At 44.5% G+C, this 14,945-nt stretch overlaps 1 protein-coding gene across 1 annotated transcript in view; it reads left to right on the plus strand.

Annotated features, from left to right (window-relative positions):
• The first annotated feature begins 1,414 nt into the window (after nucleotides 1-1,414).
• The window catches only part of LOC147634427 (COP9 signalosome complex subunit 4-like), a 105,325-nt gene continuing 91,794 nt past the window's right edge, over nucleotides 1,415-14,945 (plus strand). The window contains exons 1-2 of the mRNA XM_086803495.1: nucleotides 1,415-1,653; nucleotides 1,887-2,038. Coding sequence (XP_086659621.1) covers nucleotides 1,512-1,653; nucleotides 1,887-2,038 — 294 coding nt within the window. The 5' untranslated portion in view covers nucleotides 1,415-1,511. The remainder of the gene's footprint in view (nucleotides 1,654-1,886; nucleotides 2,039-14,945) is intronic.

Consider the following 14,945-nt stretch of genomic DNA (forward strand, 5'->3'; position numbering starts at 1 on the left):
GGTCTCCTCATGCTGTTAAGGTGTTACTTGAGGATAACGCTAATGTGGAGTGTTCATTTGATGATCTTCAAAGTTATACACCTACAACAAACAATATTGTTTATAAGGAGATCTTAATGACTTCAGAGTGACAAGTCAGGTTTCTTATTTAAGTTCTGCAATTTGATTAATTTTGTTGTGATTTCTTTTTTTATACATATTTGTCCATGGTAAAAGTACCTATTTTTGTTGTTTATGTTTTGACAGACATGTCTAAGATTACCTTTACATTGGACATGCCTTTGTCGAGGATAGTACGTGAGTTTTTCTCTATATTTGCTTAACTTTTCTTGATTACAAAGTATGGAACATGACATTCTATACTAATGTCTATCTGTATACAGAGCCACCGCTATGGTCAGCTCCTATTACTGCAGGTCACATAGCAGGGATTATGATTGATGCTTATAGGGATGGGTAAGTATAAGTGTAATTGTTAGGCATTGTATGAATATTTTTTGAACCTATATATAAATAATTGTATAACCTATTTGTTATGCTTTGATTTTAGGATATTACATGACATTGATACGTTTATGGTAAGAGTTGTCGACGAAGGCATTGAGATGTACGGGATTGGTGTTCCTGATGAGGAGTGGGGTGTGTATTTGTTTTGGAGAGAGATGGACAGATGCTTTGCATCATTTGAGGGGTATTCAGTACCCGATGAGTGGTTGTTTCTTACATCCATCATGGCCATTGGTATTCGTTATGCGTTTTATACTAGAGCTCCTCATGTACCATCGACTCGATGTTCTATTGTGCGAGGTAATTTTGATTATGTTTTTCTATTATAAGATTTTTTTGAGATTTTATTTATCGATGTGTCGTTATGTGCAGATTTGATTTATCATTGTTTCGTTTGTGCAGGTCCTTTGCATTCATCGTTAGTAGAGCATGTGCGGGATGGATCACCGCTTTACAATAGAGAGCGTATTGTGATGAGGAGACAATTGAATGATCCTTCTCACAAGAGAAGAATTCAATTTGTTGACTGTGACATTACTGACTAAGAATACGTATTTTGTGGTGCATTTTGAGAATATGTAATATTGGTCCTTTTTTGCATCTTTGTATGCTACATTACTATGATATTTTTGTTTTCGCCATAAATCTACGAGACATGGATGTTATTTTGAGATATGTATATATAAAGTCACTTGAAATAATGTATTGTGTTTACTTAAAACATGACCTAAATTGGAGAAACTGAGTTTATTTTTTCTAGAACTCTACCTGTCGGCCGCAGCAACGCGCGGGTCCAATACTAGTTAAATTAAAATATATCTATACTAAATCCAAAGATTTTTAAAAACAAAAATTGCAAAGTAACCACCAACTATACCAAAAATTAATCGAGTCAGACCCGAGCGGGAAGACCTATTTTTTAGGCCTACTTACCAGTTACTAAGCCTCTGAGAAGGCAAGCTCAGCGCACAGCGCCACAGCTTCGTTGTCCTTTCAACTCCACCATGGCCGAGGACATCAAAAGCGCTCTGCAAGCAGCTGCTTCCATCTCCGATCAGCGTCAAAAGATCGAGCAATACAAGCTCCTCCTCTCGTCCATCATTTCCACCAACAATGTGGCACATGCCAAGGGCTTCGTCGATCACAGTGAGCTTAATCAAACCCTTTCTGCGCAGTGGTTTTTTAATGCAGCGGTTTGTTTATGTAGTGATCAGGGTTTGCTTATGCATCCATGAACTCTGTGTTTTAGCGTGGGATTTGTGGTGTTTTGGGTTCTGGCACCCCATATAACCTAGCTTCAATGCACAGAGAAACAGAACTACACATTTTTTCGATTGCACTGGCTTATTTTTTTTTGGGATAATTTCTGCGCTTTGCAGTGGTGTCCGATGAGGTCCCTTTGGTTGCATCCCGCCAGCTGCTGCAGACTTTCGCTCAGGATCTCTTGAAGATGGAGCCAGAAGCTCATAAAGATGTTGCTCAGTATGCTCTGATGCAGATTCAGCCCCGCGTGGTCTCATTTGAAGAACAAGTGAGTTTTCTATCATCACGATAAAGAAGGTTAAGTTATTTCATGACAAGAGATGTTGCCCGTGCTGTGGAATTCTTGAACCCACCAATAGTTAGGCTCTCCCACTAGCGTATTTTGACAAGTGCCAATTTGAAAGCCTAGGGTGTAGACCATAGATGGAGGTGCATCCCTAGCATAGTTACCATTACCAGGCGTTTTAAAAGATGCAATATATAAACGTTTACAAAACGTTTCATACCATTATGGAACTTTTCGTAATCAAAGGGAGGTAATATTGCCTGAAAATTCCCATAATTGGACTAGAAACATCTTCTAATTCGGAGATAAACCCAATCTCTCCTATGTTATTGGCTTGATGAGTGTACGCCTCTAGAGCTTTGGCCAAATGATCCTTGACCGACTCGGCAACTCCAAAACTTCTTTTTAGGACTTTGTGACCCTGTTTGCTTCTCACACTCGGGAGATCAACCTCGTCATCAATCATAGTTGTCATGTGCGAAAAGTTCGATTTGGTATGGTACGTTCAAATATGGTCTTGGAACGCACCACTAAATTTTAAAAATAAAAATATGGTGGAGGTACGGTCCATTAAAAAATACTTAAAAATACGGTGGAGGCTTGAGGAAGAGGGGGAGAGAGGGAGAGGGAGGGAGAGGCTCGAGGAAGAGGGGGAGGCTTAAGGAAGACTCAAGAGGGAGAGCCTTGAAAGTTGAGGAAGAGGGAGAGGCTTGAGCCTTGAGGAAGAGGGAGAGAGCCTAGGAGTGGCTCAAGGGAGAGGGGAGGGTTGAGCAATGAGCACTTGTGAGGATGGGGTTGGGGGAGGGCCTATTATATAGATAATAGGGAGAGGCTCAAGGCTCAAGCAAAGGCAAGTTGGCCAATGGCAACCAAAGGGCCAAGCCCCAAGGCAAGCAAGCAAAAGCTAAGCAATGAACAACCCCAAAAAAACGCACAACAAACGGCTCTCCAAATGGTCAAAAACGGCGAACAAAATGGTAAAAAAAAAAGGGCAGCAAAAAAAACAGCCGCATGAGATCCGGATCGAATTGCCAAGCGCACGTACCGAACCGAACCGAACCGGGGGGTGGTGCGCGAACTGGGTGCAACTATGTCATCAATGATGGAAAAAGTTGCCCAAAAGTTGCTTCATATGGAGTCTTGTGAGTGGAAGAAGAACTAGAATCATTCAAAATTGCTTGAACCAAAGGCAAATATACTTTCCACTTACCTTGGTGATCGTGGACTTAACACTTAAGCACATTGAAGGCAAGTTGGTTATTTATTTTTGTTTGGCCATCTGTTTGTGGGTGGAATGCACTGGAGAAATTCAACTTAGTACCAAAGTTATCAAATAAAGCACGCTAAAAATGGCAAGTATACTTAGCATCCGTGCCTTGATGCAATAGTACGGGGTAGTCCACAAACTGGGTGCCAATATCGTATAAACAATCAAGCACTTTTCTTGGTAGTTGCATTTGACTAACACGGGATTAGCATAATGAATTTGCTAAACTTGTCCACAATGGTTAAACATTGTGTATTTCTTTTTTCGGTATTGGGAGGCAAGTTTGTCGTGCTATCCATTGAGGGTCCACTTGGTCTTACCTGGAAGGTGCTCGATCATGTCAGCTAAATTGCTAGAAAAATTGGCTCTGGCGGTGTTTGCATTCACTCCATTGTGCACTAGGCATGGGTGTAACCATTTAAATGTTTGGTGATTAGTGTAACCATTTAAATGCTTGGTGATTAGTGCGAACAACAAAGTTGCACCAATACGATAATTGTTTTCAATTTTCAAGGGCTCGAACATGGTTATGTGAGCGATAGAGTAGTTCCTCTAAGTTGTGTTGAGCTTTTGGCTCATGTATGGTTCCGTTTGTTTGTTGTGTAACTGTGTTGTAAAATAGCTCCCATATTGATGTTACGTGCGTTGTTGATAATTTTGAATAGATCATCCCATGAGGTTAATGCTAGACAGAGTGCCTTTGCTAAAGTCTTCTTGAGGGCGTGAAAAGCTTGGAATCTAGCTAGTGTCATATGGATACGTTGCCTCTGGGTCGTGATGCCCTTCAACAAGTCTGTGAGGGCTGTCGAGAGGTCATAGAAATGATGTATATGTGTCTGATGTGCTTGGGATATGCCCATGCAAGAACAGATGACGAAGACGTTGATTGGAACTTTTTTGGAGTATTCTAGCGACCTTTGTGGAGTCTAACTTAATAACCTCCTGGCTAATGATGTAACCAAGGTAGTGAACCTCGGCTAGGAAAAATTCCAAACTTCTTATCATTGATGAAGAGCTTGTTGCTTTCCAACAACTTCAAGACTTGCTCTACATTGCGCTCATGTTGGTCAATGGTGGCTGAAAATACCAAGATGCCATCCAAAAATATAAAGACACACTTACCTATTAAGAGCTTGAATACCCTCATCATCATTCACTTAAATGCGGCTAGGGATTTGGTCAATCCAAAGGACATGACCACAAACTTGTAGGGATGAAGGGCCATCTTGGGCATGTCCCTTGCACGATCTGTACCTAATGGTACCCACTTTTGTGGTCAATCTTTGAAAAAACCTGAGTGCTATTCAACCACTCGAATATTACGTCTATGCGTGGCATAGGGAACTTGCTCTTAATTGTCCACATACAACTGTGATGAACCATCTTTATTTGTGACCACTGACGAATAGGATAATTGTCTCACAAAAGGTGACACATTGAATCTAGAGCAGCGACCCAGTTCCGCCTCGCCTCCATAGACTCACTGAGGCGGTGGGGGAATTTGCTTGGTGGCTCCACGCTTGGTATTGAGTTAATCTCGTGATCCTCAAGTCGGGAAGGAGGAAGCTTATCCTGAAGCAATAAGTTTTGGAACTGGATGTAGAATGCCTCATACTTCTTTGAAATGGTAAATGATGCCGTATCTAAGGTTTGGATATAAATGGGTGCACATTGTGCACCTTTCTAGATTTTCCTTGAAGATGGAAAATCATTAGAAAATTTGGGATTTGTGGCTCACACCTAATTTTAACTAGGACCTTACATTCTTCATAATAAGGATGACCATAATGTCGCGCAACTCTATATGACCAATTCGGTGCCACAGGCCCCATACTTAATGCTAGTACTCATACTAGTGCCAAAACCTTCCAGTGTCCCAACGTGAGTGGAAAGCGGGCACGGTGAGCAATCTTGCTCAATAATCACATCCTCTGTGTTGTCGCTGTGTCAAATAGCATGTGATACACCACACTTATGTACATCCCTGTGGCTAGGTGCAGAGGGCTGTGGGTAGCATGCATAGCCATCAGACATGCCCAAGTGCCACGTGGTAGTCGGCCAAGAAACACTCCTCTAACTTGGCCGACAGCACATCAGCAAGCCGACCAACATTAGTATGTACTATATATGTGTGCATAGAAAATTCGTCATTTTCATCTATAGTTTCTTGGTGGCATCGTTCTACAGTGTGTTTCTCTATTGAGTGTGGGCTGGCCAAGCAAATCTTCAGGAGTGTGGGCTGTGAGTTGACTCTTGAGTCTACACTCTCAACCATCATTTTTGTACTTGAATTCCAATTGAAAGAAGTGTAACACGAAGTGTAACACTTCTTTCTTGTACATAATGCAGAATAATAATTTTAGGACTCTTGCGTGTTTGATTCCGCTACTCTTCTCTATCTCTACTCACAAACCCTAGCACATAGGCATGAATGTTTTACAGACCCTATGTAATTGCCAATTTTTTTCTTTTCACCACCCGAGTGCAATTGGCTGCTTGGATAGGGTAGGGCCCTGGTTTCTAGGCGTGCATGAGTTGGGGTTGGAAAAAAGTCACTATTTGTGTTCTCTTCTAAGTTCTTGTTCCCTACCCTGCTCGCTATTTTGTTGGAGTATGCACAGGCAGAAGCATAGACAAGGAAAGAGAGAGAGCAAAGGAGAGACAAGATCACCTTTATTACAATATGAGGCTTTTACAATGGCAATAGCTAGCAAGAGAGTGTAGTACAATGTGCTAGGAATGGATGAAACAAGTGAATATGAGGAGGCCCCTTATATAGTAAAGCAAGGAGCTGGCCGACTGCGCCGCGGCTCACTAAAAGGAGAAAAAATGGATAAAACCCAATCAATAGGCATAGCCTCAATACACTGATAGCACAATATTCTAACACACCTTCTGCAACTCATAGTGTGCAAGAGTCTGAAGAAGATAAGTTGATGAAGATGCAACCATGGACCCTCCAGTATTGCAGATTCTGGAATCACCTCGGAGAGAGAACCCACCGACCTGTTTCCTCAAAACACAATGCCACCACGAACAGCAAAGAACTTTGCTGGGCTTTGAATTTCCACACCAGTGTGCAGTGAACTCCAAGAATAGAATGATGAGCTGCCGAACACACTGTGCCCATTATTCCCCAACTGTGGACTGTGAACACATCACGTCCCAAAAACTTGAACAGTGAACTCGGAACAGATCCTATCCATAGTATCTGCTACACCAAAGTTGACCTTGTCCAACCAGATTTTAATGCTTGGAACTCCGACTCACGGTTCCCATGCACTAGAAAATGGAGTTGCTTATAGTTCCCTCTCCCGCCCATAAGCCTCCTCTGGCTGGAAGCACATAGAGGAAACTTCATGTATACTAGAGAAGAACACCATCTTGGTCCTCTCGAGTTGGAAGCGCCCTGGGAGCCCTAGATGAGTCACTAGAAGTATCTGTATCACTGTCTTGTGTTGTTTCTTTGCCCTTCTTTTGAGATGAAGACTTGTCCTTGGTCTTGTCCTTCTTCTAGGACAAACAATCATTAGACAAATGTCCTTGTCCCACATGAGAAGCACCGACTTCGACCTTTCTTTTGTACTGAAGTAAGTGCTTGATCTTATGCTGAGAAACGAGGAAGGACTCTTCTTCCAAGGGAAGGGGTCATCAAAATCTAGTTGAGTGGTTGTGACTGGCACCTCAAAGCCCGAGAAACTACATCATACTCCGGGGGCTTAGTGAGGATAAGTGCAGCCAACTGAGTAGAGGACAAGGTAGCACCCATTGCCAGCACCTAGTCATGGATAACCTTAGCCTTCATAAGAAACGATTGCATAGAACTACTAGTAGGAAATAACATACCGTAGAGTCGCTCTTGCAAAGTAACGGCCCGCATTGCTGAATCTCGAGCATAAAGATCCTCCAATTTGAACCATACTTGATGTGCACTGGTAAGAGTTTGCACGGCCGGTGAGACCTCCTTCGTAATGGTCCGCGCAAGCACTGAGTGCGCCTTCGAATCACGATCCTCCCAGTCTTGTAATTCCACAAGGAATTCATCCTCATGAACCTGGGTATAATGCCTCCAGTTCTGATGCTCGAGCTGCTTCTCACTGCCTTGAACAATCTCCCACAAACCCTTATGGATGAACCAGATTTGCATATTCAGCTTCGAATGTGCATAGTTGGTTTTGTCCAACTCGTCCTCCTTGTTTGTACGGGGGGGGCCCCATATCCACAGCAACAAAGTACGCCAAAGCACTCCAAGACTCTCTTCTCGAGCACTTTCCAACGAAGCGAAGCACAAGGATCAATCAGCCCCCTCTCAAATCTAAGAGAGAAAGAGGCTGGACAGCAGCAAAACAGTCCACCAAAACACACCGGAAACACTGAACCGGGGAAGTAGGGATGTCGGGGCCGCTTGTGGGATTGCACAAGACGCGAATAAACCACCTCTAGAAGCTGTCCTGACTGTAAATACAGCAGCCACTACACCACCAGCCACTTGGACTTGCACCTTGGCACCTTATAGGGGTTGCACGGGGTAGGAGCACCTCCAGAAGAGAAAACGCTGATGTGAAGAGGCAGAAAACGCAGGTTCAGAGGAAAAACGCAGCCAGCAAAAGAAGAAAATGCAGCCACCTTCTGAAGCCAGAAATGCAGCCACCTTCTAAAGCCAGAAATGCAGGAGGAGAGGGAAGCGGAACGCAGATGAGGGCAGCCGGGACCTAGTCGTCTGATACCATGTTGGAATATGCACAGGCGGCGGAAGCATAGACAAGGAAAGAGAGAGAGAACTTGTTTACAAGATCACCTTTATTATACCATGAGGCTTTTACAATGGCGCAATAGCCAGCATGAGTGCAGTACAATGTGCTAGGAATGGATGAAACAAGTGAATATGAGGAGGCCCCTTATATAGTGAAGCAAGGAGCTGGCCGACTGCTCCACGACCCACTAAAAGGAGAAAAAAATGGATAAAACCCAATAAATAGGCATAGCCTCGATGCACTGAGATGCACAATATTCTAACATGTTTCTCATGGCCAAGGGCTGCAGTCTCTCACATCCCTCTCTTATCATTGGTTCTAGATCTTCATCATGGATTCAACGGCACTTATGGAAGCGCTTTCCAGAATGGAGGAGGGAATGAACGCAACTATGGAGGCCGTGGCTACTCATCTTGACAAGATAGAGTTGACACCTAGAGTGCCTATTGTTTTGGATTTGGTGTCGTCTACCGAGGCTTGTGCTTCTCAACAAAGACACGATGATTCTGAGGACGAAGACTACCTAGCACGTTTTTGGAAGCTTCTACTCATGTTGCCAAGGACCTTTCCAACGGTCAGAGTAGGTTGAGCATCTTGTGGATGGTTTGAAACCGTCCTTACTCGCAGATATTTGTGCACATTGACCTTGTGATCTTTCGGATGCGGTTCATCTTGCTACAACCCTGCAGAAGAGTTTCGAGTTTGGGATTGAGGAGAAAGTCTAGTAGCAGAAGGGCAAGGAGATTTCTAAAGGAGTTGTTAAGGCCATGGAGGATAACAACAATTCCAATTCTAATGGGGGAGTGTCATGGGCACGACCCTCTCAAGAAGAGTTTTGAGCCAAGCGATGGCCCAAGCAACCAGCCGATCAGTGTTTCAAGTGTGACTCCACCAAGCACATCGCAAAGGATTGTCTCACAGCTTGATCGTGATAACGCACAACAGGGCCTTCTTTATACCTTTATGTGGTAAGAATCTTTAGCTTCCAATTTATAGAGAGAGAGAAAGAAAGAAAGAAAGAAAGAAAGATTTTATTAACGTCTTCCAAAAGACCGAACTCGGTCTATGAGACAAATCGGAGTACCTATATGGGGTATCCTCTGTCATCCCAACAAAATGAAAAAGTACTGAATAAAAAAGCTGAATCTCGGTGTGCAGGGGATGGAGCTCTACTACTAGGAGAATGCAAAGCTATATGCATGGAGTATACAATCATGATATGCAACCTAGCTAGCTCCATCCTGTACCATACTGGGGATATAAAATGGTATACATCAGTGAAGGGGGTGTCCACAGCTCCCTGAAGAACATGCCTGGGTGTGCTCTGAAGCGAGCCAGTTGCTCCGCACCCTCTCTGTGAAACTGAGCTCTGATCTCTGTCATCTCTCTCTGGTATAGGCGTGGTGTCCGAAAGCCAGGTGTCCTCCGTCTCCTGCGGGCTCTAAGTGTCTCTGCTCTCTGGAGAGTAATTCCCTGCCGTGTAGGGGCTGGGAGGGGTGTGGATCTCTGAAAAAATGTAGTAATCTATGTTTGTCGCCCCCCCTCTGGAGCTGTCTGAGCCTGTAATAATGTCTCTCTGTGGCGCTGTATGTCTAGAATGTATCTCCCCAGTATGCGCTGGTCTGCTGCCTCAAAGATCTGGCGTAGGGAATGTGGCTCTCTGAATAAAATGGGATATCTCTCTCTGATGGCTGTATATGCTCTGCATCTGCATACATAATGCTCCTCACTCTCCACCTCCTCTCTGCACAATCTGCATACCCTCTCCTCTCGGGGGATCCGTGCTGCTCTGCCAGTCTCAATCTCCAATCGGTGTGATGAAACTCTGAGCTGACCAATAGCCACTCGGGAGCCGTGTGGTAAAAAGCCCTCCATGTATCTAGGCCTCTCTATGAATCCATCATCAGTGATACTCATGAAGTGATCTCTGTAGTATAGCATCTTCGGTAGAAGAGGCTGTGCAGGCGATATCCATGTCTCTCGTGTATAGAGCTGCCATAGATCCTGTCTCAATACTCTGTTCCTCTCACTATGAGAGAGACGGATATGTGGTGCATCCCTGTCATACTGGAATGGTGGTAGATGATCCATGTCTAGGCCATGCTGTGAGAACCAATGTGTGACCTGTGCATACCATGATCGTCTGTCTCCTGCCTCAGCCAACTGTCTAGATGCCTGAAAAGCTCTGTATGATAATCTGTCCTGTGGCATCTCTCTGAATCTGTCTAGCAGGCATATAGTCTGAAATATGGCCTCTACCATCATAGGAGGCGCAGCAAACTCTGCTCGGATAATGTCATGAGGTACTGACGGTTTGCTGCGTATCATGCGTGCCATCATGAGGGCCTGTGGTCTCTCTATCTGTGTCCACCAATGGGTAGCAAGGCCTGGCGCCCATACTGCTGCTCCATACATCAATGCCGGTGTGACTAATGTGTCAAATAGCCACCCCTTCGTCCGGGGCTCCTGAAAATGCGCCTGGTGGCACTGTCTCTCTAGCATAGCCAATGCTGCATATCCCCGTGTCAATCTAGCTCTGGCTGCTGAACCCATGGTAAAGCGTGTGGCTGCTGCAGAGAAGGTAACCCCTAGGTACACGTATGATGTCACCACCTCCACCGGGCATCCTGCGAGACTGAATGTCAGCTGACTCTTGCCCTGTCGAGAGAGAGAGAGAGAGAGAGAGAGAGAGAGAGAGAGAGAGAGAGAGAGAGAATGTAGAAGACGACGCAATATTGGGTTCCAAATACCCATTGAAGCCCCCCCCCCCCCCTCCCCCTCCCCCTCCCCGCAAGCAGGAGTATTTGCTTATATTATTCTTTGGAGAATGTTGTACAATGCTTGAGAAACAAGCAATGTGAATGCCCAACGCAAGGACGAGGAAGATTGTACATCGGCTGAGTATCCACCTAATCCGAGGCTCTACTGAAGACTCTTCTAGCCACTGATGCAAGTCCAGATAGCTGTAGGACTGCACATATGCTGGCTGAATGTGAAGAGGAGCTTCTTGAATAGCCTGGAGTTAGTTGGAATACTGAATTGATCTTGTATGCTACTGAATGATTGAATGACTGAAGTAGGACTTAGGCCCAAGCATTTATATGGCCTCCTGGCTGGAGTTGGCTGCCTGTAAGAGCTGTCGGCATGCATAAATATCCTCACGATTGCATTTATTACCAGTCAGTTGCTGCAAATTACCCACGACTGCATAAAATGCCAGTTGGCTGCTGCTGCAAATGCTCACGATTGCATTGACTGCCTGAGTCGGCTGCTGTAGGGCTGGTCGGTTGCTGGCCGACTGGTCACCTAAGTCACCAGGGCTGGCTGGCTGGCTGCATGGCAAGGGCTTGGATACCCCTTTGCAAGGCTAGCCCATGTTGGGTTGTCTTGGGGCTGGCCCCTTCTATGTGCAATGATCCTAAACATGCCTACACATGCATCTAAGGCTATGGCAGACATCTATATGCTCCTGTATGATGAATTCTCCAAGTGGGTTAAGAGGACTGACACTCGATTGACCTCTACGGCTGACAGACTGACCTACGTAGCTTGTGCCTGACTATCCCTGGATGGAGGGCTCACAATGGGGTCACGGTGTACGAAAAAAAGGTACTACTTCTGTACAAATGCTGCACTGATGATCATGCCAGTGTGTCACTGTGTATCCCAATGCAGGGTACTCGTGACATTCCCTCTTGCTTAACTTGGCGGCAGGTTTAGGGCTTCCAAATAGTCCGCCAACAACTGGGGGTACTCCTGAAAGAACTCTTCATCCAGCGAAACTGCTTCATGGGTTCCACGGTCTTTAAACTTTATGTAGAATTGTTGTATTCTTCGACCGGATCCATGCTTCCATCTCTCGAGGAGAATTTTCTATGGCTCTATGACTTCAGCTTCGTCTATCATCTCTGCTTGTTGCTCTTCTGATATATCCTGCAATGTTGGACCTACATATGGCTTCAACCAAGAAACATGAAAGACATTGTGCATAGTCTAACTTTTTGGCAACTTTAACTTTAAAGAGACATCACTTAATTTTTGAATGATTGGAAACGGGCCGAAACTTCGGAATGATAGTTTGGGACAACGCTTGCCCACTTGCTTTAGCCTTTGTTTCATGATGCAGAGATATAGCCAATCCCCTTCCTTAAAGTTGACATCTTGCCTAGATTTGTTGGCTTGCCGGGTATATGCTTCCTGAGCTTTGGCAAGACACTCCCTAACTGACTCCATGATTTCTGAGAATGTCTTGGTGGTCTTATTGGCCTCAAGAGATGGTGACACCGGTCTCGTCAAAAGAGTTGAGAATGATGAATCGATGACCAAATGCTGTCTCATATGGCGTCCGGTCTATACTTGATGAGTGAGTATTGTTTAGGATTGCCTGAACCAAAGGAAGATATTGTTCCCATTTCGACTGCTGGTCATGGCAGTATGATTTAAGAACGTCAAAGGCCAATTGATTGTATATTTTTGTTTGAGGATGGAATGTGCTTGACAACTGCAACTTAGTCCCAAAATTGTCAAACAATGCTTTCCAAAAATGGGACGTAAATTTTGGATCTCTATCCGATGTGATAGTCCATTGCAAACCACCAATGGGGTACCAAAACCGAATGAACAAGCGAGCTGTGTCCTCGGCTGTGGCTGTCTGCTTGCATGGAATGAGCATGCAAAACTTACTGAATCTGTCAACAATTGTCATACACTGTGTTTCTAGATGCAGCTGAGGCGGGAAGAGGGTTACTTCAGCCTTTGCCTATTCCTAAGGGACCCTTTCATGACATCAAGATGGACTTCGTAGGACATTGTGCATAGTCTAACTTTATGGCAACTTTAACTTTAAAGAGACATCACTTAACTTTTGAATGATTGGAAACGGGCCGAAACTTCGGAATGATAGTTTGGGACAACGCTTGCCCACTTGCTTTAGCCGTTGTTTCATGATGCGGAGATATATTCAATCCCCTTCCTTAAAGTTGACATCTCGCCTAGATTTGTTGGCTTGTCGGGTGTATGCTTCTTGAGCTTTGGCAAGGCACTCCTTAACTGACTCCCATGATTTCTGAGAATGTCTTGGTGGTCTTATTGGCCTCAAGAGATGGTGACACCGGTCTCGTAAAAAGAGATGAGAACCGGTGACCAAATGCTGCCTCATATGGTGTCCAGTCAATACATGATGAGTGAGTATCGTTTAGGATTGCCTGAACCAAAGGAAGATATTGTTCCCATTTCGACTGCTGGTCATGGCAGTATGATTTGAGAACGTCAAAGGCCAATTGATTGTTTATTTTTGTTTGAGTGTTTAAGGATGGAATGTGCTGGACAACTACAACTTAGTTCCAAAAAATGTTCTCCAAAAATGACGTAAATTTTGGATCTGATGAGATAGTCCATGGCAAACTACCAATGGGGTACCAAAACCAAATGAACAAGCGAGCTATGTCCTTGGCTGTGGTTGTCTGCTTCCATGGAATGAGCATGCAAAACTTACTGAATCTGTCAACAATTGTCATACATTGTGTGTTTCTAGATCGAGCTGAGGCGGGAAGAGGGCCTACGAAGTCCATCTTGATGTCGTGAAAGGGTCCCTTAGGAATAGGCAAAGGTTGAAGTAACCCTGCCTGTTTGGTATGAGGAACTTTCACTTTTTGACATATTTGGCATGATTGGATATGTTGGTAGATATCCCGTCGCATCTTAGGCCAATAGAATGACCTCTCTAACTTCTCTAAGGTACTGTTGATATCCCTATGACCTCCAACAAGAGAATCATGGGCATTGTGGAGAAGGACTTGGTGCTTTTCTTTAAGGACACAGAGACGGTTCTTGAAAAACAACCAACCATCTTGTATACTGTAGTGTCCTGGTTTTGAATTGAGGGCCAATTGATATTGAGCCCCGAACGCTTTCGAATCCGGGTACTGTGCCTTCACACTGTCTAAGTCTTTGCCATAAATTTCCCCAACTGAGAATGGCCTGTATCTTTTCAGGGTCGAGACTAATACCTGATGATGTATCCCAGGTAATGGATTTCCTATACTCCAAACTCACTCTTCTTGGCATTGATAAACAACTCATTGTCCTGATAAACAACTCATTGTCTTGCAAGAGTTGCAAAACCCATACCACATCTCGCTCATGTTGCCATGCAGTCCTCGAGAAGTTAAGAATGTCATCTAAGAAGATAAAGACGCATTTGCCAATGGGATCCCGAAAAACTCGAGACATCATTTTGTTGAACGTCGCTGGTGCATTGGTGAGGCCAAATGGCATCACCACAAATTTGTAGTGGCCATGCTCGGTCCTAAAGGCCGTTTTTGAAATGTAGGCCTCGAAGATCTGAACCTGATGGGAGCCACTCTTAAGATCTATCTTAGAATTTTTTTTTGCACCATTGAGTCGTTCTAGGATGTACTCTATTTTGGGAATGGGGTATCTATTCTTCACTGTTAGCTTATTGAGCGCCCTGTAATCCACACATAAGCGTGCAGACTAATCCTTCTTTTGGACAAACAGAACGGGAGTGGCAAAAGGTGAGAAAGATGGTCGGATAAATTCGGACCGGAGTAGTTGGGCTAATTGTTAGCACGCTCTCCAATGCCTTAGAAAGGCGGTAGGGGAACTTGCTTGGAGGTTCGGAAGCAGGAACCAACTCTATGCGATGGTCCTCAGGACTACTGGGTGGGAGGTCGTATCGTAGCATGATGTTGTATTGAGAGAGAAGATCAGCCATCCTCTGCTTCCCTGTGGGTGCTATTTGAATGGCATGAGACTGAGAGCGGACATATAGTAACGCACACTCTGTTACTTTTCGGATGGCTCGTTGGGCTTGAATGTGGGAAATGAGCGGAATTCCAGGAATGCT

Source organism: Cibotium barometz, chromosome 10 (assembly GCF_041138505.1).
Source record: "Cibotium barometz isolate CiBa-2024 chromosome 10, ASM4113850v1, whole genome shotgun sequence".
In the NCBI taxonomy this organism is placed as follows: Eukaryota; Viridiplantae; Streptophyta; class Polypodiopsida; order Cyatheales; family Cibotiaceae; genus Cibotium; species Cibotium barometz.